At 39.3% G+C, this 25388-nt stretch overlaps 1 protein-coding gene, 1 long non-coding RNA gene and 3 other non-coding genes across 5 annotated transcripts; 2 read left to right on the top strand and 3 right to left on the bottom strand.

Moving 5' to 3' along the window:
- Positions 1–1104: 1104 nt before the first annotated feature.
- On the bottom strand, positions 1105–7541 carry LOC140523568 (uncharacterized). The gene is made up of 3 exons (XR_011973423.1): positions 7342–7541; positions 4743–4873; positions 1105–2108 (listed from the first exon to the last, which is right to left on the bottom strand). It is a non-coding gene; the product is annotated as an uncharacterized lncRNA (long non-coding RNA).
- Positions 4059–4140, top strand: TRNAL-AAG (transfer RNA leucine (anticodon AAG)). Its single transcript has one exon. It is a non-coding gene; the product is annotated as a tRNA-Leu (tRNA).
- TRNAP-UGG (transfer RNA proline (anticodon UGG)) lies at positions 6356–6427 on the bottom strand. Its single transcript has one exon. It is a non-coding gene; the product is annotated as a tRNA-Pro (tRNA).
- A 5864-nt stretch (positions 7542–13405) lies between the features above and the next one.
- On the bottom strand, positions 13406–13478 carry TRNAT-UGU (transfer RNA threonine (anticodon UGU)). Its single transcript has one exon. It is a non-coding gene; the product is annotated as a tRNA-Thr (tRNA).
- Positions 13479–16956: 3478 nt separating this feature from the next.
- Positions 16957–17399, top strand: LOC140522685 (large ribosomal subunit protein uL23-like). The gene is made up of 2 exons (XM_072638007.1): positions 16957–17095; positions 17218–17399. The coding sequence occupies exons 1-2, from the start codon at positions 16957–16959 to the stop codon at positions 17397–17399; spliced, it is 321 nt and encodes a 106-aa protein (XP_072494108.1).
- Positions 17400–25388: the final 7989 nt, after the last annotated feature.

Genomic DNA, 25388 nt, shown 5'->3' with positions numbered 1-25388 from the left:
TTATCTCACATAATTAGGGTACAAAAGCAGAAATTATACAAAGAAGAAGGCTTGGGGAAGTAAGCAACATTTGAATCTCACATCAAAAATGGTCAAAGGAGGGGATAAACACATGCATACACAACTGAGTACAGAAATATATATATTTCAGCAGCAGGGAAAGAAGAGGAAAATGGGAAAAGGAAAAAATGGGGAATAATAGGGAGAGTAGATTAAGGAAATGATTAGTCCTAATCAAAACAAACTCTAATAGATTTCAAAAACAGGCTTAAAAGGAAAGGGCTCAGCATGAGGGAAAGAGAAAAGAGGTAGAAGAGCAAGAGTAGATTGCACCCTGTCTAGAGTGGATCAAGAAACACTGAAGGGGTTGTGAGTAGAAAAAGATTAAGAAACCCTGGCTAGAGCACTGGTGCTGAATATATTGCTTTCTAAGCACCCTCTTCTTTATATATAAGGGACAGGAAACAAAAAAGCAAATATAAAATGATAGACTAGAGGAAAATGTGAAATTAGCAATCAAATTATGAGAAGAATTTACCCATAAAACACAAAAGAGCAGCAGAATAGATTAGAAAGCAGAAGATTTTACAAGAAACATATCTGAAACATGAAGATACACATGGAGTTCAAATAAAGGTCCTGAGCGAGATTCAGCTGACATAAAAATAGCAGGGATAGCAATCATCATCTTAGATAAAGCAACATCAAAAGAAAAAATTAAAAGAAAGAAACCACATTTTGGTGGTAAGTACCATAGCAATGAAGTAATATTGACACTAAACATACATATATATATGTATATACATATATATATAGTACCAAAAAGCATAGCATATGAATTCCTAAAGGTAAAATTAATTACAGGGAGAAATAGTCAGGAAAACTACAATAGTGGAAGACCTCAATTTGCTCCTCTCAGATCAAGGTAAACATAAACAAAAATAAAGAAAAAAGAAGCAAAGGATCTCAATAGAAATGTAGAAAAGTTAGATAAGACAGACCTCTACTGATTATTGAATGAGAATTCTGAAAAAGAAACAATTAACAAATTTGAAATAATAACTGTGACTAGGCTATTATGATGTAAAAAAAAAACCAAGACAAATCATTAGATAATTTTTATTTAAAATTATATGATTTTTAAAAGAAGAAAACCAAAATGAACAATATCAACAAAGAAAAAAGGAAAATGCACAGCCAATGAAGAAAATTGCTTAATTAGGAACTATTTCACCCAATTACATTCCAATAAAACTGAGAATTGAAATGAAATCTATAAGTATTTACAAAAATGCAAGATCAATAGGAAAAAAATAGAAGACTTAATCCAATCTCAGGAAGAAAAAAAAACTGGACAAATTAAAAGTGAATTCCCAAAAGGGGAAAAAAATAACAACCCCGACCACGTTTTTACAAGGAAATTCTATCAAACATTTAAAGAACAATTGGTTACAATATTACATAAACTTTTTCCTACCAAAATTCTTCTAGCATACAAATATGATCTTGATCCCTAAGTTAGAGGGAGTCAAAACAAAGATAGGAAACTATAGTTCAATAATCTCTAATGAATATTAGTACAAAAATTTTTTTAATTTTATGAAATAGCAAAATATCACAAAAAATTATACCTTGTGACCAGGTTGAATTTATACTAGGAATTCATACTTGGAAGTAAATTAAATAAACATTTGTTAAGCACTTTCTATGTGACAGGCACTATGCTAAATACTGGGAATATAAATAAAAAATTTTAAAAGCAGTCCTTGCCCTCAAGGAGCTTACAATCTAATGGGAGAAGTCAACACACAAAAGGAAACTTAAAGGGGGAAAAGCACCCTGAGGTGCCGGGTGTGGAGGTATAATACTCCCCAGAGTCCAAACAGAGTTGTTGATGAAAAGGGGAGTTAGCTGGAAAGTTCAGATAAAGGAAACCTTCCTCTGAATTTAGTGTTCTATCCTTTAGCCCTCCATTCAGAGGAAAGGGAAGGAAGGCTGAGGAAGTTAGGGTGTGGTGTTCCAAATCAATAAGCATGATGAAATTTCAGGTGATCAGCTTATCCTCAGTGGGTCATAAAGTTCCTTGAAGAACAAACCAAGCAGAGCTGCTAATAGACAATAGAAAGGATATATTAGGAAAACTATAAATATAAATAATCATATTAATGTGACTAATGAGAAAAATAAAAATCACATAATTATATCAGTATGTGCAGGTAAAGCTTCTGATAAGATTCAACATGTATTTCTATTTTAAAAAAAAAACCTTTAGAAAGTATGAAGATAAATGGCACTTTCCTTAACAGGATAAATGGGATCTTTTAAAATCCAAGAGTCAACATTATCTGTAATATTGATAAACTCTAAGGGTGATAAACCCAGGTCTTTCCAATAAGAATAGGGTAAAGAAAAGGTGTCCATTATGATCATTACTATTCAATATAGTGTTAAAAAAAGAAATTGAGGGGAAAAGCATAGGCAAAGAGGAAACAAAATTATCACTTTTTGCTGATGATATGTTGATGTATATATAGAGAACCTTAGTCAATTAGTTATTAATGGAAATAATGAATAACTTAAGCAAAGTTGCAGAATATAAGTTAAATATATATAAAACACTATCATTTCTGTATAATGACAACAAAATCCAACAGGTAGATTTAGTAAAAGAATCCATTTTAAATAACTACAGGAAATATGAATACGTGAGAGTCTACCTGCCAAGAAACACATAGGAACTACATGGATAGAACCATAAAAGACTATCCAATAAAGACAGATCTGAATAATTGGACAAATATTACTTAGTCCAATTCAATATAATAGATTCAATATAATAAAGGCCAAATCAATATAACAAAATATCATTTAATTTACTTATTCAGTGCCATACCAAACTATCAAAAGATTGGTAGAATTGGAAAAAGAAAGTAATAACAATTTATTTCCTTGCCCACAAGGTTTTCCAGCTTCCATCTCTACATTTCTCTCATTTCCACAAGACAGTCAAAACTCAGTGGCCCTTCCTTCAGGAGGAGGCAGAGAAAAGTAAGAAATAGCATGTTTAACCAGGGAAGAATTTTTTTTTATTAATGAATTGATGCAAAACAAAGCAGATAGAACCAGAATAATTTATGATCACAACAGTGTAAAGACAGACAAACAACACTGATAGGCCTCATATCTCAGATTAGGGTAGTAACCAATTGTGACTGCACCGTCATGACAAAGAGTACAACGTCTCTCTGTTCTAAGTAGAGAAGTGGGGTACAGAATGAGACAGACATTTTTAGACTTGACCCAATGTGTTGATTTGTGTTGCTTGATTAGAGGAGGCTTCCATGAGAAGTTGGGGACTTAGTGGGAAGAAAAAGGAAGAAAGGAAGGAAAGAAGGGAGGAAGGGAGGGAAAGAAAGAAAAGAAAGAGAAGGAAAGAAAAAAAGAAAGAAAAAGAAAGAAAGAGAGAGAGAAAGAAAGAGAGAGAGAAAAAGAAAGAGAGAGAGAGAAAGAAAGCAAGGAAGGAAGGAAGGAAGGAAGGAAGGAAGGAAGGAAGGAAGGAAGGAAGGAAGGAAGGAAGGAAGGAAGGAAGGAAGGAAGGAAGGAAGGAAGGAAGGAAGGAAGGAAGGAAGGAAGGAAGGAAAGATCATTTGAAAAACATTGTAAAGAAAAATATAGCGTTTTATCCCAAAGGACTTACTTTAAAGGGGGAGGGGAAGGAGGAAGATTTCAGGGGATAAAACATCAAGACAGTGGTTAAAAAAAATTGGGGGGGTTTGGGGGAGGGGGGGAAGGAAAGGTAAGTGGCTGGACCAGATGACGTCTAGAAGAATCCAATTCCATGCCTTGAGTGCATGCTTGCAACCATGCGTCTCCACCGTATAAAAATGGCCCGTCTGGGTCCCCAGATAGCCCCACTTCTACCAGTTGGTCGGCCGTTGGCATATTTTCTCTTTCCCTCACTTTGCAAGAAATGAACAGGCGACCCCTACCACCATTACTAGCAGCAGCATTTGGTATCTCCTTGAAGGTGGATATGCCTACACCTTTTCTGCGCATTTGGTAGCGTGGCCGAGCGGTCTAAGGCGCTGGATTAAGGCTCCAGTCTCTTCGGGGGCGTGGGTTCGAATCCCACCGCTGCCAGGTGGAAAATGTTTTCCTCCAGCAACACTTTTGGATCACGTCATCACTAGATGATAATACTCGGCCGTAATTGCGCTACCGGTTACCAAAGTAACGGTGTGGTTAAGACTAAAAAAGGAACCGAAACCTGTTCCTGAAAAGCGCGCTCTGAACTCGCCGCTAGTCCAACACTCCACCACTACCTCTTGATGTTTACGTGCCTCAGTCTTCTGTTTAAAGTGTAATTACTGACAGTGCAAACCTAGAGACAAGCATTTTGTGGGGGCAAAAAAGGAGTGGCCATCTCCTGGGGAATGACTGAACAAGTAAACACATTAATATACGTGATGGATCACTATGAGATTATTGTTAGATGGATTACTATCCCCATGTGATGGATTGCTGTTTAAAGTGATGAAGGGGAGTGTGAATGAATGTGGGTGTGAGACATGTGACGTGTCCATGTGCATCCCCTAATCCTCTTCCCCGGGGTGAATGCCGACACAATTAGCTGGGTTGGACGTATGGTTAAGGGTAGGATTAGGGATGGGGCGGGGGGGAGGGAGGGGAGAGAGAGATAATAATCACTGGAATACTTAGATTTGCAGAAGTGCTTTACATACATCCTTTCATCCTCACTACAATCCCGGGAGAGTTAGATATCACTTCCGTCATGCTGCAGAGGAGGAGGCGAAGCGCTGGGCGTCGTAACTTGTCTATGATCATCATCCTATTCATAAGTGGGGGAGAAGACCTTGAGAAAAAAAGGAAAGGATGTGAGGACGGGTAAGGGAGGGAGGAGAGACGCGGGGAGGAGGTATATTCTTTTGCTAGACTTTCATTGTGCAACCTTTCATTTCCACGACTAAACTCATATAAGCTATATTGCAAAATGATACAAGTTCTGGCTGTTCTCATTGCAAGAAGAGCAAGTGGGTTAAGCAACTTTAATAACCATTACGCTACAGAAGCACTGGCTGGAGGACTTATTTATTGGATTAAAGTTGCACTGATCCGGTTGGGAAACCTCATATAAATTCACTTAAAATGACCTTTATAACTGTCGGCACAGTTGTAAACTGATCCAACAGAACAATTTGGAACTATACCCAAAGGACTTTAAAACTGCATACCCTTTCAGCAATGCTACTACTAGATTTGTACCCCAAAGAGATCAAAGGGAAAGGGAAAGGACAAAATATAGCAATTCTTTTTGAGGAGGCAAAGAATTGGAAATTGAGGGAATGTTCATCAACTGAAAAATGGCTGAACAAGTTGTGGCTTATGATTGTGACAGAGTTCTATCTGTGCTATAAGAAATAACAGGAAGCGGCGGGGGTTGGAAGAGAATGGAGGATGGGGGCGGGGTCAGAAAAACCTGGCAAAACCTGTATGAACCGAGGCAAAGTGAAGTCAGAATAACCAGGAAAACATTACGCACAGTAACAACAATGTTGTAATGATGATCATCTGTGAAATATTTGACGACTGATGAATACACTGATCCAAGACAATTCCAAAAGATTCATGAAGCTCCAGAGAAATGAGAAACTCTAAGGGCAAACTGAGGTATACTTTTCTCGCTTTTTTTTTTTTTTTGCAACGTGCTAATATGGCAACATGTCTGGCACAATTTCACGTGCATAATTGATATCAAATTCCTTGTCTTCTCAGTGGATAGGGGAGGAGTGGGAGGGAGGGAAAGAATTTGGAACTCAAAATTTAAAGAGAATGGTTAAATAAATAATAAATATGAGGTGAAGATGACATGCACTGCACACACAGCAAGGTTGTGTGGCTTACACAAACACTCACTTCACAAACTAGCGCATAGACTACTAGCACAAACGTGAATTCACAATACTAATCAGTAAATGTTCATGAACACTCCTCAGCGAAGTGGCATCTACGCTAATGCAGTCACCGTGGAGTGCAGGTTTGGGAATTCTCTACGACTTGTCTCTGAAACAGTGCCAACACAGAGGTAAACAGGCAATTCACCAAACCACCCCAAAGTACATGGTACCTTTACCATATTTAAATGTACCTGCATAGTAGACCAAATATCCTTTGCTTTAATGCACGGACAGTTCTACGTCACAATTGTAACATAGCAATATTCATTCTACTGCATTTTTTCCTCCCTTTCCTTGTTTTGAACACCAAAGCAAGTCAGTCTAATTAAACTCTAAATATTTATTTCTGTTTTTGACGGAGGAAAAAAAGAAAATGCTACGGGCTCGTCCGGGATTTGAACCCGGGACCTCTCGCACCCAAAGCGAGAATCATACCCCTAGACCAACGAGCCGGTCAGTACAGCTCTCGATCAGAATTTCTAAGAGTCTTATCAACCTCGTTCATATATTTTATTGGGTTTGGGTTTTTTTTTTAATTAACTCTAAATTAGCCAATATCTAACTCAAAGTTATGACACTTCAGTTACAAAGTCTCTAATTCTAGGATTCATCTATATTGGCCCATACTATAATAACCTCAAAACATAATCGCCTCAGATCAAACCCCGGTTGCTCTGATTTCTTCTCAATTTCCTTCTAATCAGCCATCAGGCCACAAACCTTCATGTGTACTGCGTGCTAAGCTCCGGGGATACAAGTTTTTTTTAAAAGCACCCCAGCTTCATTGCTTTTCTTCATCTCCTTTCCCCATTTCCAAATTTAATCAATCAATTAGCAGTTGTTGGCGACTACTCTGAGCTCTGCGAAGTCATATTTAACTTATTTGAAGAAATACATTTGGGCAACTTTCCAAGTACTCTGGAAGTCCCAAATAAACTAGGAGGAATTGTTCAGAACTACACATCAGCAATGAGCAAAACAAAGGAAAAAACTGCAAGGAGTACAAAAAACTAGCCCAGTCCCCTCATTTTACGGAAGAAGAAATTGCACTAAAACTCAGAGAGGTTAAGGGACTTGCCTATGGTCGCACAACTTGTAAATTACAAAGAGGGTTTTAGACCTTCCACATCCCAAAGCCAGACTTCTATCCATTGTCTCCAGAGTCTCTCCAGATGACTCTTACCCGCAAAGTATTCTGCCCTGGCAAGCTAATCGTAAATCCTTCAGAAAGAAAAAAAGAAGGGGTGGGGTACTTTTAACAGAATTCATAACTTCCAAGCATCCTAACCGCGGGAAACAAAATTAAAGCTCTTCAAAATAGAAACACAAGACGCAAAACAAACTTACACAAGGAACCAACGCTTACATTTTGACTTAGGATCTCTTCATAGTTCTGCCCTCCTCTCTAAGGGTCAGTCAGCTAAACAAAACGCTCAGGCTCTGGGCATGTATATTCAGAAAACAAACAAAAATGTCTTGCCAAGAAAAGGAGAAAAGAGGGGAATTTACAGGTCCTTATGTAACTGGGAATCCACTTGGAGGCAGGGAAAAAGATTGTGTCAAGTGAAAACAAATTCCAGCTATGGAGAACTGGTTACAAAAGAGCCAGCAAGGTGAAAAAAGGAAAGATTTTTGTGTGATTTGGGTGTGGCCTGGGAAGGCAGAAGAAAAGGAGAAAGATCATATTGTTCCAAACATTATAAAATGTAGATACTTTGTATTGATTTCTATCCTTTTTTTCCTTCCTCAAGAAGAAACATTGTAACAAAGGGAGAATAAACCAAACTTAGTAATCTTAACTGTGAATATAGATATGATAAACTTTACCAGAAAACAGAATTAGAATAGATTACAAAGCTGAATCTAAATAATTGCTGAATACAAGAAACACACTTAAAACATAAAATTCAGAGACTTAAATGAGAACTTGGAATAGAATCTATGGTGGTTCAGGCGAATTCAAAAAAGTAGAAGAGGCAGTCACAATCTCGGACAAATGTGAAAATGGATGAATGAATGAAAGAAAGAAAAAGAAGCAAGAAGGGAAAACAGATTATATTTAAAATTACTAGAGAGAGAAGGAGGGAGAAAATAAGGGAAAACCAGACTTCCCTGCACATATGTGCCTTTGTCATGAAACAAAGATATTGTCTTTATATTTCAGAACACTTGAAAAAAGTTAATCATTTTTCTCTGAAGAACAGCGTATTTCATTTTTTTTAATCTAATATCTTGCAAATTCTGAGCAGAGTTGGGGTGAATGACTCACAAGAGGACTAGAATGATTTATTGGTCACCACACAGATAAACAGTAATTCAGTCAGAGACAGTCCCAAGCAGCCTCCCTTGATCCCACCAACCCAGGCATTCCATGTGGTGGTATGCTGAGGTGGCAGCCCAGACTAGCAGTAGGATATGTTCTCTAGTAAAAGGTCTAGGTTTACACACTGAGTTTTCAAACGGCCAGCATTGGCAGTTGGCCATTTTTTGAAGGTGAGGTGATGGGATCAGGGAACATAGATTAGTAGCAAAAGAAAGATTTCTAAAAATTAACCACAAAGGCCTATTCAGCTTGTAGAAGGCAGAATTATAATTGTGTTGCATCAACATGATTGCTAGAAAGGTTCAGTAGAGTTCTAACTAAAATTGAACCAGCTTTAAATCTTAAGTATACCAGACCTGTAAAACAGGAGACAGGCCAAGGGAAGTGGGGCCATAGATTCCTCTGATAAGTCATACAATGATCTATGCAGTCTATGTGCACATGGAAAAACTACTGGGGGTCAGAAATCAGAGTCTATAATTGAAAATATAAAATACAGTATATACAATGACTCAGAGGAAAGGCCCTGGGGGGTAGCAAGAGGAGAAAAAGAGACAGATTGGGAAAGATCTTCAGCCAAAGGTGGTAATTTGAGCTGATTTAAGGAAGACTAAGAAGCCAGGAGTCAAAGGTAAGGGAGGAGAGTATTCTACTCGTGAAGGATAGCCAGGGAAAAGGCATACGTAGTAAAGAGATGGAGTGTCATGTGGGAGAAACAGAAGGCAGGACAGCGTCACTTGATCAGCAGAGTACATGGAGGGCATTATAAGATTAGAAAGGTGGGAAGGGGCCAGGGTATAGCTTTAAAACCCAAACAAAAAGTTTTATATTTGATCTTGGAAGTGATCTGGAGCTATTGGAGTTTGAGTGAAGAAAGGGGAGATGATCAGACTTACATTTTAGGAAGATTACTTTGGTAACTGAATGGAGGACCAGTTGGAGTGGAGAAAGTTTGAGGCAGAGAAACTGAGAAGTTTACTGCAATTGTCCAGATGTGAGGTGAGATTTGTATAGTCCTGAGTGAGATGGGAGACTGCATCTGAAGAGCAGTTGTACAGAGAGAAGGGAAAGTTTAGGAGAGTCATTGGGAAGACTTGGCAATAAACTGGATATTGGGTGTGTTCAAGGGAGGAGTTGAGGTTGGCAGGAAATTTGTTGAGCTCCCCTTATGTTCTAGGCATGGAGCTAAGTACTCTCTATGTGTGCTCTTTGGTCATATATGCTCCCTCTCCCATGCATATTCTCTCCCAATGCATGTGGCCTCTCCATACTGTGTTCTTTCCATATTTTCCTTGCCTAGGTTCCTATTCTTGACATAATATAGAAATCTGTTGTCCTCTATGTATGGAAGGTTTACACCTGCCTTTTATTTTACAATGCTATTTAATGCAATGCCTTTAAATAGTGTCTACAAACTAGTTAAGTAAAAGGAAAATTAGTAAGAGCTCATAAACTAGGGTTTTGAGTGGATGCTAACCCAAAACATTCTTTGAAACTGGGGTAGCTTTCTTGAGGGTCACAGCTATTGGAGAAGCCTTGGCTGTTTAAGACTCAGAACTATAAGGCTGTACAAATCCTATTTAGTGCCCAAATTAGAGAACAATTTGCAGCTCTACAGTCTCAGTGACAAAATTTTGTCCCTTCAAGGCTATAAATCAACATTCTCAGTTTGTTCCACTAAAGAGTTCTAGTTATTTCATATTACCGCATCTCAGATTTGTAACAGTTACCTGTCTGGGATTATTTTGGTCCCTTCAGACTCTTTTCTCCCTAAATAGATCTTAAATATCTGAGAAATGAATTTGCATTTTTTAATTCTTTCTAATCTGAGCCTCTCTCCCTTTCTCCTGTATGTGAGTCCTCTCAAAAATCATTCTGGGTACTCCATTAAGGGCAGTGGATATGTCTCCCCTTTTATATTAATAATCAAGTATTCTCCTCCCTCTACCTCCACTTCCTAGATATGATCTGAACCTCAGTTTCCTCACCTGTGAAATGAGGGTACAGGATTCAATGGCCTCTCTCAAAATCTTATTAGAAGACACCCTGTTTTCCAGAGCTAAGGCACAGCCAATAAGTTGCACCCTGAGCTTGGCATAGCAACAATCCTTTGTGCTCACTCTCTGGATGGTCCCAGCCACAGCAAAATCCTAGAATTGTTTCATATATTTACTGTATTGCTTTGATCAGCACCAGGTGTTCTTTGAGCTCAGACAAGCACTGGATAAGCTTGGACAAGTTCCAGCCATGAAGCCCTGCAATCAAACTTGTCTCATTGTTACTGTTACCTCTAGTTGTCAGGGCTACAGCTCTCTTGTATAATCATTGGTGTAAGTACTGAGAATTTGCTCACACTAAAGTGGATCCCTCTCTGGTGGGAAAGGGGTTCAGGGGCAGCAGCACACGTGTCTGGTTTCCCTCCTTGCTTGCAAGAAAATAAACTTCTCTCTCAGTCTCTGCACAGTTGTTCTTGCTTGCTCTGTCTGTTTGACTCTGGCCTCCACAAACCAAGAGATTCAGTCCATTTGTCACCTCTGAAATCTAGATTTGTGAATCCTATAAGCTGATGGACATACATTACAATGAATCTTACCAAGTCTTACACAGCCCAGAGGCTCATCTCATTTAAGATGGTTTGTCCAGTAGATTCAGTTGAATCACTGGATGTCTGCTACATGTAAGGCTAGAAACTGGGAGATACAAGAATGAAAAGGGCACAGTCACTGGCCTGATCACATTGATTATTTGCAATCTGAAACCCATTCACATCTCTCAGTGTCATTTACATTTTAAACATTTCTCTCTAACTGGATAATGATTTTAGTTTACATTTGATCCTTCCTGTTGGATAGATAAACCCAGAAAATCACATTAATGATATGTGTGAAGCAAAGTAAAAAAAGAGAGATTAAAAAAAATGTTTCCAAACAACAACTCCTAGAAGAAATCTCTCTTGTAACCAAACAAGACAAATTAATATGTATGACAGTATAACCTTCACACCATTCTTATGATTCATGACTCATTAATTGAATAAAGAGAACTATAGGGGGAGTAGTAAATAGATACAAAGAAAGAGAGGTGTGTGTGTGTGTGTGCGCGCGCGCGCACGTGTGTGTATCTGGACTTGATGTTAGGAGGAATATGTGTTCAAGTTCTGACACAGGAAAAAGGCAGATATAGGAGATGTCAAGTATATAGGTCTGGCCTGTTTGCCGGGAAGAATTCTTAGCTTAGTACAGTAACCTGCCATATAAGTGCCTAATACATATTTGTTGGCTAACTTCAAATCTTGCTTCAGACAGGACACTACTTCCTTCATGTGAGTATAAACACACACGCAATATAAATATGTATGTATACATAGCATGTATTGTATGTATATATTGGCTAAGACCTGGATCTGAGTTCTAATGTTTTATAGTGTTTATATTTAAGAGATTGTGCAGATACTGTTCTCTCAGTTAAATTTATCGGTCTTCATCAGCTCACGCTCATCTTCCCAAGTTTTTTTATTAATTTTAATTTTTTTTACATAGAAGTAATATTCCCTTATGTTTATGCACTATAATTCTCATCCATTCCCTAATTGATAGGCACTCTATGTTTCTAGTTTCTTGATACTAAAAACAGCATTATTATTGATATTTTTATATACCAGGACCTTCCCTCTCTTTGACTCCTGTGGGCCAGTGCCTTGTAGCATTATCCACGGCTCAAAGGATACGAATAATCCCACTCTTCTAACATTGTTCCAAATTATTTTCCATAATTCATAGCTCCACCAGCATTAACATGCCTGCAGTTCCACAAGCTCTTCAACATTGACTAGGGACAGCTAGGTGGTGCAGTGGATAGAGCACCCGTGCAGGAGTCAGGAGGACCTGAGTTCAAATCTCAGACACTTGACACTCACTAGCTGTGTGACCTTGAGCAAGTCACTTAACCCCAATTGTACCTCATCCTGGTTCATCTCCAGTCATCCTGATGAATATCTGATCACTGGATTCTGATGGCTCTGGAGGAGAAGTGAGGCTGGTGATCTGCACAGCCCTCCCTCACTCAAAACAAAGTCAAGTACAAGTCATGTCATCATTTCACTGATGACATGGTCTTCTTCGGCAACAAAGGACGAGCACATCAACGTTGATTGTTTCCTTCATTTTATCAATCTTTGCTGATTTGTTGGATGCCAGGTAAAACTTCAGAGTTCTTTTAATTTGCTTTTTAAAATTATTATTAGTGATTTTGAAAGCTTTCTCATAATGCTGGTGATAATTATCATTTGTTCTTTTAGAAATTGTTCCTATATCTTTCGACCAAGAAATTAGTGTTAAAAGGAATTTCCTTCAGTCTGCAGAACTTACCCATTCTCCTTTGCAGATTTATCTATTAATTATCTGTGCGTATACTGTTGGAAACTGACAAAAGAGAACCGCAGAGGAAAAGATGAGCACAGAAAACTAAAAGGGCTAGGGAGCTGGGATAGGGAGGGGAATGGGGCATTCAGAAGAATGACACTATAATCATACAAGTTTTTTCCTTCCTTCCATTTATTCATTCTTTCTTTCTCTCCAATGTTCCCTGCTCCCGTCCTTCTACCTTCGTTCCTTCAATCCAGCCTTCCTTTTTTTCTTAGCACAGTGCCTAGCACATAGTAAACACGTAATAAATACGTGTTTCCTTCTTCAACAATGCTTATAGCACATAGTAAGTGTTTAATAAAATGCCTGCTGCCCTTGTTTGCTTCCCTGCCTTCCTTAGCATAGTGCCTAGCACATAAGTAAGCAATTAATAAATGTTTGTCACATTGCACCTTGCCTTCTCTTCTTCTTTGATTCCTTTCTTATCCTAGTATTTTACACATAGTAAGCATTTAATAAATGTTTCCTGCCTGCCTCCTTGCATTTATGCTACGTCTAGGGAAAGGAAGACAAAAGATGGGAAAACAAGAACAGATTGACCGGAAGAGGGGAAACTAGATAGAGCCCGATCGACATTGCAAAGCAGAAGTATGGAAATTTCTTTTCTTCTTCTTTGACATTTTCTCCGTTTCAGTAATCGTAAATGATTACTTCGAACAGGAAAGAAAAACAGTATCTACGGAAGGCCCCAGCGAGATTTGAACTCGCGACCCCTGGTTTACAAGACCAGTGCTCTAACCCCTGAGCTATGGAGCCAGCCATGCTTTCAGCCTGCAGAGACACTCCTATATTGTCATGTGCCGAGGTGTCGCTGCACTGCGTGAGTTGGGGAAGGTTTAGAGCCGGGCGCGCGCCGCGGCAGACGAGGCAGCGAGAACGGCTCTCGGGCCGGGGCGACGAAAGAAACCAATGAACACCTTGGGTGCCAGAGCCGCAGCGCCCACGGCTGGGGCGGGGAAAGAGCCAGAAATCTGGGACCCAGGAGGACAGAGAAAACTAGAAGGAAAAGACGGAGGTCCGGATCAAAGGGCAGTGCGTAGAATAGGGCAGAACCCTAGCCTGGTGGTGGAGAAACAGGGGTTCGAATGCTTGCTGGGTCACTCGCTCACTGCCCAGCTCATGTGACCTTGACCAAGTCACCCCTGGGCCTCAGGAAAAAAAAAGGGGGGAGGAGCGTGAATCTCTTTCCTGCTTTTAGGTTCTCTGAAGGCAGAGGGGCAAGAGTGACTCTGGGGGGTGGCGTTGTAGGGATTGAGATGGGAGAGGAGGGGGCCCTGAGTTTGGGAGCAGTGACAAATGGAAGGGCTCCTTCCCCCACTATCTGCCAGAATGCAGACGCCACTGAAATGGGCCGGTCTTCAAGGCAAGCTTGGTAAATTGCAAGGATGCCAAACTGGCAGCATATTTGCAGCCTACAGAGAGAAGTATATAGGTGAATAAGAAGACCTGTTTGGGGGGGAGGAGGGGCGTGATTCTGACAATAGTGGGTAGAATGGATTGGAAAGATGAGATCGGTGAGGTGGAGAGAACAGATTACCTGCACAAATTCAGAGATCTGAAAAGGCTTCTTTATTTATTGATTTTAACTGAAACTTCCAATCTCACCCAGGCTTGCAGTGCAGGGTCTACTCAGGGGCAAGCCCCAGTGTGATCAGCACCAGAGATCTGACCTGCTCTATTTCAGATTTGAGTTGCTTCACCCTTCCCTAGGCAATCTGGTTGCCCTCCACTGCCACCCAATTGGATCAGCCCACTGAAGCTCAGAACTCTCTAGTTCAAGACATCTTCCAACCTCAGCCTCCCTTGTAGCTAGGATTACACCTGAGAAAGGCTTCTTACAGAAGGTAGAATTTTAGCTTAGACTTGAAGAAAACAAGAAGAGATGACAATAAAGAGAACTGTAAACATCGGGTCCACCAGTGAAGATTCACAGGTGATGGAGTGTCTTTTTTCAGGAACAGCAAGGAGGTCAGGGTCACTGGATCACTGAGTATATGGAGGAGAACTATTATGTGAGATATTAACTGGTGAGATATAAGGAGATTAGAAGTCTAGGAAAGGTCCAGCTTATAAAGCACTTTAAAAGCCCAAAAGAGGATTTTATATTGGATTCTGAATGTGATAGGGAGCCATTAGAGTTTACTGACTGGGGAGAGGACATGGTAAGACCTACGCTTTCGGAAAAATCAATTTGAAGACAGAGAGAGAGAGAGAGAGAGACTGGAGTAAAGAGACAGTAGAGGCATTAAGATCAACCAGTAGGCTGCTGCAATAGTCCAGTTCTGAAGAGATGAGGGCCTGTACCATGGTGGTAGCAGTGTCAGAGGAGAGAAGAAGACATATATGAGAGGTTATGAAGGAAGAATCTACAAGATTTGACAGCTATTTGTCAGGGTAAGATAGAGTGAGGAGTTGAAAATGACACCTAGATCAAGAGCCTGAGTGACAGGAAAGATTACGATGCCCTTGACAATAATAAGGAAGTTAGGGAGAGTTTCAGGGTAAAAATAGTCAGTTCAATTTTAGACATGATTAAGTTTATTTTTTTAACATGGTAAGTTTAAGATGTGTATAAGATATCCATTTAGGGATGCCCAATAGGTATTTGAGACTGGCATGTAAGACTGCAAGTCAAGAGAGAGGTAAAGAATCATCTTCATAGCAATGATAATTGAATACATGAGAGTTGATGATACCATCAAGAAAAATATTATAGAGAGAGAAAAGAGCACAGGCCAGTTTTGGAGGACATCCATAATTAGTAGGTGAGACCTGAATGAAGAGAGCAGTGTCATGACAACCTAGGGAAAAGAGAGTACGAAGGAGAAGACAGACTCAAAGATTGCAGAGAGGTCAAGACTTTGAGGATTGAGAAAAAACATCACCATTAGCCGCTCAATGGTAACTTTGGGGAGAGTGATGAAGTTGGGAGCCAGACTATAGAATTTAGAAGACGGTGGAAGGAAAAGTAGAAGTACCAATTATACCAAACAGTATAAATAGATCTGAGGATCCAGGATAGAGCCCTGTGTGACATCCACAGTTAGTGGTCATCACCTGACTGTGATCAACACATCCAGTGGTCAGCATCCAGCAAAGAAGCCTGAGGAGTGATCAGTCATGTAGAAGGAGAACCAGGAGAGAGTATTATCCTGAAAACCTAGAGAGAAGAGAGTATCCAGGAGAAAAGGGTGATAGACCATGTCAAAGGTCAGGAAGGATAAGGATTGAGAAGTGGACATTAGATTTTGCAGGAGAAAATTGGTAACTTTAGAGAAATCTATTTCAGTTGAGTAACATCTGAAGGCAGATTACAAAGAGTTGCTCATTGCCCTTTATTGTTGAAGAGGATCAAGATGGCATCAGAACAATTCAAACTCAGAAGGCTCTACCACAGATTGGGCACAAATAGTACACATGAACATTTAGAGTGGAGATGTCTCTAAATTTGCACTTCTCACATATTTTTTTTGAGCTACTGCAATTCTGTTTCATTCACAGAGAAAGGGAGTTAAGAGAGAAAAGGAAGCAGAGGCACCAGTTACAGATGGCCTTCTCAAAGGGTTTAGCTGCCCAATGGACAAGAGACAAGGGATGATAACTAGCAGGGGTGGATGGATCAAATGAGAGTTTTTTTGAGGATGAGAAAGACATGGGAATGTTCAGAGGCAGTAAGGAAGCATCCAGTAAACAGAGAGAGACTGAAGATCAAGGAAGAAAGTGGAGATGACAGAATGGGCAAGCTGCTGGAACAGATGGGATGGAAAGGGATCACTTGTGCATGTAGAGGGGTTTTCCTTGGCAAGGAGTAGGGTCACCTCTTCAAAACATAGACAAAATTCCATAATCAAGATGAAACAGGAATAGTAAACTTAGGTAGCAGTGTGATTTATATAAAAGAATGAGTCACAATTTTTGATACATGAGAATTATTTTTTTAAACCATTCAATGTTTTAATCACTTATTCTAAGGAGTCTCCTGTTTTTTTTCCTGCTCCCCTAACTTGAATTTACATTCTCACTGACAGGTTGGCTTCCTCTTTAGAGGGTAGCTTTTCCCTCAGGTTCTAGGGTCTGCCCATCAGTGAGCTTCCCATTAAGACTCATGCTAAGGACTATTTACCAAGATGGCTGCAGACCTCCCAGTTTCCACATACCTACTCCAATAAAACTTGAAAAACTTCAGACCAGACCTAAATAATGATTAAGAAATACAGTGAAGCTTTCCCCAAAGATGGCACTGAAGGCAAAGAAGGAAGCTGTTGTCCCCCTCAAGACAGAAGCCAAGTCCAAGGCCTTGAAGGTCAAGAAGGTGGTGCTGAAGGGTGTCCATAGCCACAAAAAAAAAGAAGAAGAACATCCTCCACCTTCTGGCAACCCAAGACACTAAGAATTCGGAGGCCTTGGAAAAGTATCCCTCAGAAAAACAAGCTTGATCACTATGCCATCATTAAGTTTCCCTTGACCACTGAGCCTGAGGACAACAACATCCTAGTCTTCATTGTGGACGTCAAGGCCAACAAGCATCAGATCAAGCAGGCAGTAAAGAAGCTATATGGCATCAACATGGCCAATATCAACATATTGATCCAGCCCGATGGAGAGAAGAAAGCCTACATCCAGTTTGCTCCAGACTATGATGCTTCGAATGTTGCCAACAAAATTGGAATCATCTAAACTGTGTCCAGATGTCTCACCGAACCTAAAATAGAAAGTTTTCCAGGAAAAAAAATGCAGTGAAAAATTGTAGAAAGTGACTTCTACCCCAGAACCGTACAAAAGTCAGCCCACAAGCTACAGGAAAAGGGGGCCATCCCATAAAGCCAGCATCAGCACAGGGTAGCATTCTAACCCAGAGACAGGATGCTTGTAGTCTGCAAGATTCTGTGTCCAGAAGTGGCAAAAGTGGAGTGGTCCTCTGAAAATGGCCAGGGTGGTCCCCAAGGCAGGAACCTGTGAAGCCTAGGAGACAGCAGGCAACAACTCACTTGGGGTTGAGATAGGATATTATAGGAAAGGAAACAATCACAAGCAAAAAACCAAACAAATAAATGAAAACACTTGCTGATGAAGAATGTGGAATTAAAAGAAGGAGAAAGAGGAAAAGTAAAAAACTAGAATCTAAGGGGGTATTTTACATTGCCTCTTAAGATAATTGGGAATTAGCTGAATAAATTGAGTTGTATTAATATAGCAGAATATTGTTAGATCTCTGCAAACGAGGAAAAATGATTTCAGGGAATCCTGCATAGTATAAACTGAAACAGTAAGCAGAATTAGGAGAACAATTTATACAAAGAAAGCAATATTGTAAAGAAAAACAACTTTGAAAGACTTAAGAATTCTGATCAAAACAATGACCATTCAAGCCATCAGAGAACCAATGATGAAGCATGTTACCCACCTCTTGACACAGAAGTAATGGTCACAAGGTGCAAAGACACACATTGTGGGACATGGTCACTATGTGGATCCATTGTGTTTGGCTCTGTTTATTTGCTACAAGGATTCTTTTCTCTTCTTTGTTTTTAATGGGGTGGAGGGCAGGTTAATGGAGAGGCATCAGCAATTTTGATGAGAAAAAAAAGAACCATTTTACCATTTTTAGATGAACAAAGGAAAACAAGGAAACCTAGAAGGAAGAACAGACTAACAGGTCAGTTTTGAAAGTAACATGTAGAATTTATTAAATACTTTAAAAAAAAAAGCAAGTGGTATAAAACAGAGATTCCTGGTTTCATATAGAATCCTCTTTTTGTGTTCTACTGTATATAAAGAAATGCTCTTTTTTACAGGGAAGTGTCTAAGTTCGGAATAAAAGTAATTTTAAAAAAAGACAGAAGTCAATGCAATTTACTCTTAGCAAAAGCATTTATTAAAATGGTACATACCAAGAACAATTAATGTAAAACATTCCTCACCTAAAACTGGGGAGAACTCCCCTACAAATACACACAACATCAGCAGAGAAAACGAGCAAAGACCTAAGGTACGATGATAGCGAGGCACCAGTGTACAACATGGCAATGTCAAAGACACCTCCCAAATATGGTATTTCAGGCCTAGCAGCTTTTTCTCGCCTTTGCAAGCCTTTCAAAGTTGCTTCTTGGGTGTAGTCTCTTCTGGATTGGTTGCTTAACTAGACAAAAAAAAGAGGATATTTTCTGGATTCTAGCTATGTCTTTTCTATGCTGCCAGGAGTTTCTTTGGAGCTGTTTCCTATCTGAAACTATATGGAATGTCAGTCTCTGCTCCTGGCTGGATATACTCTTTCTCTACTGGTAAACTAGTTCTGCTTCAAACTAACATGTTGGATAAGGAGTCGGGAACAGAGGAAATCTCCTCCCTTTTGCTGCCCTTTAGTATAGATGCTAGGCTCTCTGTCACAACTGCCTCCAATTCTCCAATTCTGAAATTCGTTCAAGGTACAGAGGTGTGTGGGTAATTTTTCACTGTCAATCCTTGTTTCTTTCTTGACTCAATCGTAAAGTTTCATATCTCATAAAGAAACCCATTTACTTTCAGTTTACTCCTCATTATCACCTTGTGATTGATTATATTCTGGGCCTTCTAGGACTAGAATCATCTGAGGTATGAGTCCCTTACACATCTTATCTCTTGTTGTGGACAGAGGGTCGATGCTGGAGATAGGGAAACCTGAGTCCAAGTTTTATAACGAGCACTTATAAAGCACTTCACTACTATTGCAGGCACTGTGACCAAAAATATACACAGTGTGGGACACAGCATGCAATATCACATTTTTTTCCATTTGCTGATCAGTTGTGTTGAATTTTCCTTACTCTTTTCTTTAAAAAGAAAAATCTTTGTCATAAATGAAGGCTCTCTGGGAAGTGATGGATACAGCGGGACATCTTTGTAATGCAAAAATAAAAGATCAGTAAAAATCAACTTTTTAAAAAATTGATATTTTGTTTTGACATAATCCTTTCCTGTTATCATCCCTTATAAGATTTTTTAAAAAATAACAGTTTAGCTAAATCAACTAACACATGAACCATATCTGAGGGTCTATTCAGTATTCCACATCCATCACCCCCATTTCTGCAAAGAAGGAAGGGAGGTTCATCTTCTCTGAGGTCAAGCTGAGGCTCTCTGGTCACAGCATTCAGTTTAGTTTCCAATAAATATTCCCAGAGTATAAACTTATGTCACTTTTCTGTTCAAGTAGCTCCATTACCTCCCTATTCAACAAGCATTTATTAATCAAATTCTGGGTACTGTTTACTAGACTCTGCTAGATAACAAGCCTACAGATGCCAAAGCAAAAACCAACCCCACCTTTCTGCCCTCAAGGAGTTTATAGTAGCGGGATAGGAGGGAAGCAGAAAGAAGACAGTCCCAAAATATACATAGAAAATTAAAAAGAAAATCTATACAGAGTAATTTTGAAGGGCAGAACACTAGCAAGTGGGGGGTGGAGAGCATAACAGGTTTCCTGTGGGATACATCTCTAGGATAAAATACTAACTTCTGTTTTGTATTTAAAGTCCTTCACAGTTTTGCTGTAGCCTAGGTTTTCCAGGCTGATTATATATTATTCGCTTTCATACCCACCCTGTTCCTTCCAGAAAGGCCTACTTGCCCTTCTCTGTACAGGGTATTCCCTGTCTCACTTCTGGGACCTTTGGACAAGTTGTCCCCCATACCTGAAATACTATACTTCCTCTCTTCCCCTCTATTCCCCCATAGACTATAGTTCCTAGAGGCCAGGAAGCTGGTTTTGGTTTTTTAATCCCTAGCCCTCTTCCAGGCTAGTAATGCCCAAGAAACCCTCCTCCTCTGACTAGGAGACAACACCCTAGCTACATGTTGCCTAGAAAAATCCTCCCTCCTCAAATTAGACTACAGTTCAGGAATGATGTCCATGGACACACTCTTCTGTGGCCGTGTGTATATGGCTTCTGTGTAGATTTATGTACTTGTCCCAAATACTCAACCTAGCAGCACAACTGTTGTTATCTCTTGGTGTGGGACATTTACTCTCAAGTCTCAGACTTAGAACTGGGAAAAAAGGGACTCTTCTTTCCAGGCCAACTTGGGTAAAACACATTGGGCTTCTGTGCAAAGAAAGCTATTAGCTACCAGGAGAAGGTGGGAAGGAGAAAAAAGAAGAGAAATTCCTCCTCTCTCCTATCTGGCAGTATTCCAGAAGTTGAAATGGAAAAGTAGCCTAAAAAAGTCCTAAACAGATCTATGTACTCCCCGTTTTTATCTAGCTAGCACAAAAAAAAATGACTTTTTTTTTTAACTAGGGTCCATCCTCCTAAACATAGTCAATTTATCTGAATCAATGTATAACTTCATATGCTTCTTTGTATTCATCAAATTCATTGTATCTTACAGCACAGTAATATTCCATTACATTCACGTATCACAATTTGCTTAGCTATTCCACAACAGATGGGCATCTGCTTTTGTTTCCAGTTCTAACCATAAGAGTAGCTGTAAGTATTTTAGCATATGTGGAACCTTTCTTTTTCTCAATGACCTCTGAGATATATGCCTAGCCGTGGAATTCCTAGACCAAAGGATTTTATTTGCATACTTCCAAAATGTTTTCCAGAAAGGATTGTACCAATTCGTACCAATAATGCATTAATCTTCATCTTTTCACCTCTCCAACGTCTATTATTTCCATCATTTATAATCTTTGCTATTTGGCTGAGTGCTTTGATTTGCATTTCTCTTACTAGTAGTATTTGAGAGCATCCTGCCATATGGTTGTTGATAGTTTGCAATTCTTTTGGCATATCCTTTGATCACTTTTAATTAGGAAATAGTTTCAAGTCTTTATTTTTGTTAGTGCATAAGTTCTGTTAGTCCGTACATCTTAGACAGTAAACCCTTATCGGAGATATTTGAGACAAAGATTACTTCTTATCCTAGCTGGTGCAAAAGTTTTTCAGTTTCATGTAATCAAAATTATTACTCCAAACTGTGAAAAGTACACGATCTGTTTCTCTTGTTTTTTTAAGGTATGATCTTTAATATTCAGATCACATATCCACTTTGAATTTATTATAAAAAATATGTTCATTTAAAGCTAATTTCACAAGACTACTTGCCAATTGCCCTTGGTGTTCTTATCAAATAAGGTCTTTCCTAAGTAATTTGTTTTTGGGTTTATTGAACATTGGGTTCAATATTTCTGGGTTTTCTTGTTAAATATGTTCTGCTGACTTACTTTTCTATTTTTTAAACTAGTACCAAATGGTTTTGATGGCTGTGGCTTGTATTGTTTAAAGGCCAGAAAAAGCTGTTCTACATTCATTCCTACCTTTTTCATCATTTCTCTTGATTGTGTGGACAGTTTCTTCTTCCAAATGAATTATGTTATCAAGCCCTGAAAAATATCCCATTTGGTACTTTGGCATAAAAATCTGTATATTAACTTTGGTTCTATCTGAATGTTTATATTTGCCCAGCTCAGCCATATGTACTATGTATTCTTCCAGATATTTAAATGGCTCTTTATTCCTATAAGGAGTATTTTGTAATTGAATCTATTCACACATTGAAGATATTTTAGTATATTGACTCCTAATTTTTAATTTTTAATAGATTATTAATTTGGCAGCTGCATGAAGGACAGATTAGAAGCCAATTAAGAAGCTCTTGCAATGCTCCAAAAGAGATAAGGGCATAAATAACTCTAAAATCTAACCTTTCACCTTTCAACCACAACCTTAATCTAGTCATTTCTCACCTAATATACTGGTATTTACTTAACCAGACTACTCCTCCTTGTTTCATCCTCTCTTTGTGGTTGACCATTATTACTAAGTTCTCTTCCCTCATTACTGTTCTAACTACCATTCCCCTCCTTGGGTATTTACCAGTACACTACAGAACAGGTCCAAAATCCAGTCTTAAAATTTTCGCTGGGCTGCAAGAAAGTCAAGTAATTTGAACCTCTCCTTTTCTCCTTAGATAAATTGAGGGCTTTTTGCTAGGTTATACCTGTTGCCAGTAATGTTGCCTCATCACCAAGGAATGACAAAACATTTCACCGCCTTTACTCAGGGTTCCTAACACTTTACCTTCTCTATATTACCTCCCTAATGAAAATCATGGGAACATAGATTTAAAGCACTAAAAGATCATCTAGGCTGGGGCAAACCCCTCATACTACAAATAAATGAGGCCAGAGCGTGAAATTATTTTCCCTAGGTCACACAGGTGACTCAGTATAACTCCAGAAGTATCTGATGCCTCTGTGATGAAATACAAACACCTAATTTGTTATTTAAAACCCTTCAAAATCTGACTCCAAATGCAGTTTTCCAATCTTATGACATTTTCCCCTTTCACAGAGTCAAAATGATTTACTTGATATTCCTCACAATTTCCCATCTCTGTGCCTTTGCATAGGATGTCTCCCCATGCCTGGAATGCACTTCCTCATCACCATGGCCATTTCCTTTAAGAGCTCAGCTCTACGTGAAGCCTCGCCTCATCTCCCTAGATGCTTGTGCCTGTTCCAAAAAACTGCCCTTACTTATTTTGTATTATCTTACTTATGTACTGTATTTGTTGCCTCCCTCAATAGAATGAAGGCTCCTTAAAGATTTTTAATTTTATATTTGCATTCTCAATGCATACCAGTTGCTTGTTGGTTCATAGCAAGTGAAAGAGCTGGGATCTGGATCTGAACTCAGGTCCTCTAACTTCCAGTCTAGTGATCTCTCCACTTCTTAGTGATTCAGTGTTTCAGTTAAGTACCCTGGACCTAGACACAAGACACAGTTCAACTCCTGCCTCAGACAACTCATTTAGATGAATTTCTTTACCTAAAAAATGGAGATAATAGTAGCCACTACCTCCCAGGGTTGCTGAGATCAAATGAGATATTTCTTTGTAAAGCACTTTGCTAACCTTTAAGTGACATAGAAATTCTGGTTATTATAGACTTGGAAATTCACTTTTCATCAAACATTTATATGGGCATCTATGTACAAGATAGACTCTGCAGACTTCTTACACTCTGTATGCAAACCAGTCATTTCAGAGTTAGTTCTAGTTCCCAGAAACTAGGAGGTTGAGACACATGGATCCCTAAAGAGAAAAAAGGAGCTTTTGGATCGATGTCTATGTCCAGAATGAGGGAAGGAGGAAAATGTCTTTAAAAAAGGAGAGCAGAGAAAAATGAAAGAACAGAGTGGACAGTAGAAGTTCAGGTGACTATTGTTAGCACAAAGGCAGGATTCCTGGATTCTGGGAGAGGATGAAAACCCGAGTTTCCAGTCAGTGTGGGTAGCTGTGCTTACCTCAAGCCTGGTTCCTCACAGCTCTGCTCTACTGCTACCTCTATAGGTGGTATCGCCCTGCCCCTGGAAATGTGACAGAACCTCCTTTTCCCACAACTGCCCAGCTCACCTCTGACATTTAATAGGGATCATTATTTGAGCATGGAGAGTGAGGGAAGGGACCTCAAGTCCTTTGGAGAATGGGAGAAAGCCACTCAGAATCAGACAGAAGCATGATGACATCACAAGTAACTGCTTTGCATATAGACTTCCTCTGGGGAAAGGGTTCTTAGGTTTCATGTGCTGTCACGGGCCCCTCTTGACAGTCTGGGGATACCTATGGAAAGACCCTTTCTCAGAAAAATGTTGTGAATTGAATAAGATAAAATACATAGGATGACAAAGGAAACCAATTATATTGAAATACGGTTAACAAAAAAATTTTTTTCAAACACAAGTTCACAAATCCTAAGTTAAGAACTCCTGTCCTCAGACCTAGAATCTGTACCAAACTTTTTATTTCTCCCTACCCGGAACAGCTTCTAGTCAAAGAAGTATTCACTCCTGCTACAGAGACATTCACTTAATTATATATCATACTCACATGCAAACACATCTGTATGCACCAAGGACTCAGACAGCAATAAAACGTTCAAAAACCCTCATCCATTAACACACAGCCCCAAAGGGACATGCTCATATTAGCACTTACAGTACAAGTACACACAAGTACACCCACATTCACATAATGGGAGACTACAATAAGTGCACACTCCCTTCCTATGCCCACATACACATATCCAAATTCACTAAGTAATGTACACATTCACACAGAAATAGACACACATCACCACTCGGAATAGAGAAATGATCCACAGATGCACATACACTCACAGAAACCTCTGAAGGACATGTCCCCTTCCCACCCACCAAGAAACCAAGTAACAAGATGAACTCATATTCTGTATTTCTGACTCTCCGAAGGAAAGATGATCAGAGAAAGCCACTCTTCCTCCCTTCTTGTTCTGCTCTCCTCTCTCTTCATCATAGTCACCAAGAGCAGGAAGTATTACCAATTGGGGAAACTGAGGCACCATCCTGGTCATGGAGATCATGAGGGAGAACCTAGAACCCAATGATTCAAGGTTTAGACAATACATATATGTGTGTATGACATACTCTGTAGGTGTGCTTCTTGGAAAGGTGTTGGAAGGGTATTTACATCATTTGGTAAAAATGGAGTATATATTAGTGACAGGAAGTACCTGAATATTAATTGTTATGAGTGCATTTGTGCCTGTAGGTTTGTACACTAATGTGACTGTTTGTGAAGTTATGAGTGTAGATTCGCATGTGTATTTGGGAGCAGAGATCTATCCCCACAGTCAGTGGTAGG

Source organism: Notamacropus eugenii, chromosome 2, assembly GCF_028372415.1.
Source record: "Notamacropus eugenii isolate mMacEug1 chromosome 2, mMacEug1.pri_v2, whole genome shotgun sequence".
NCBI classification, from domain to species: Eukaryota; Metazoa; Chordata; class Mammalia; order Diprotodontia; family Macropodidae; genus Notamacropus; species Notamacropus eugenii.
This window is presented reverse-complemented; position numbering and strand designations above follow the sequence as displayed.

Bases quoted from the DNA above. Each gene is read 5' to 3' on its own strand.
- LOC140522685 (XM_072638007.1), top strand. From the start codon at position 16,957: ATGGCACTGAAGGCAAAGAAGGAAGCTGTTGTCCCCCTCAAGACAGAA. The intron at 17,096-17,217 runs GCAACCCAAGAC...ACAACATCCTAG, and splicing joins AGAACATCCTCCACCTTCTG to TCTTCATTGTGGACGTCAAG.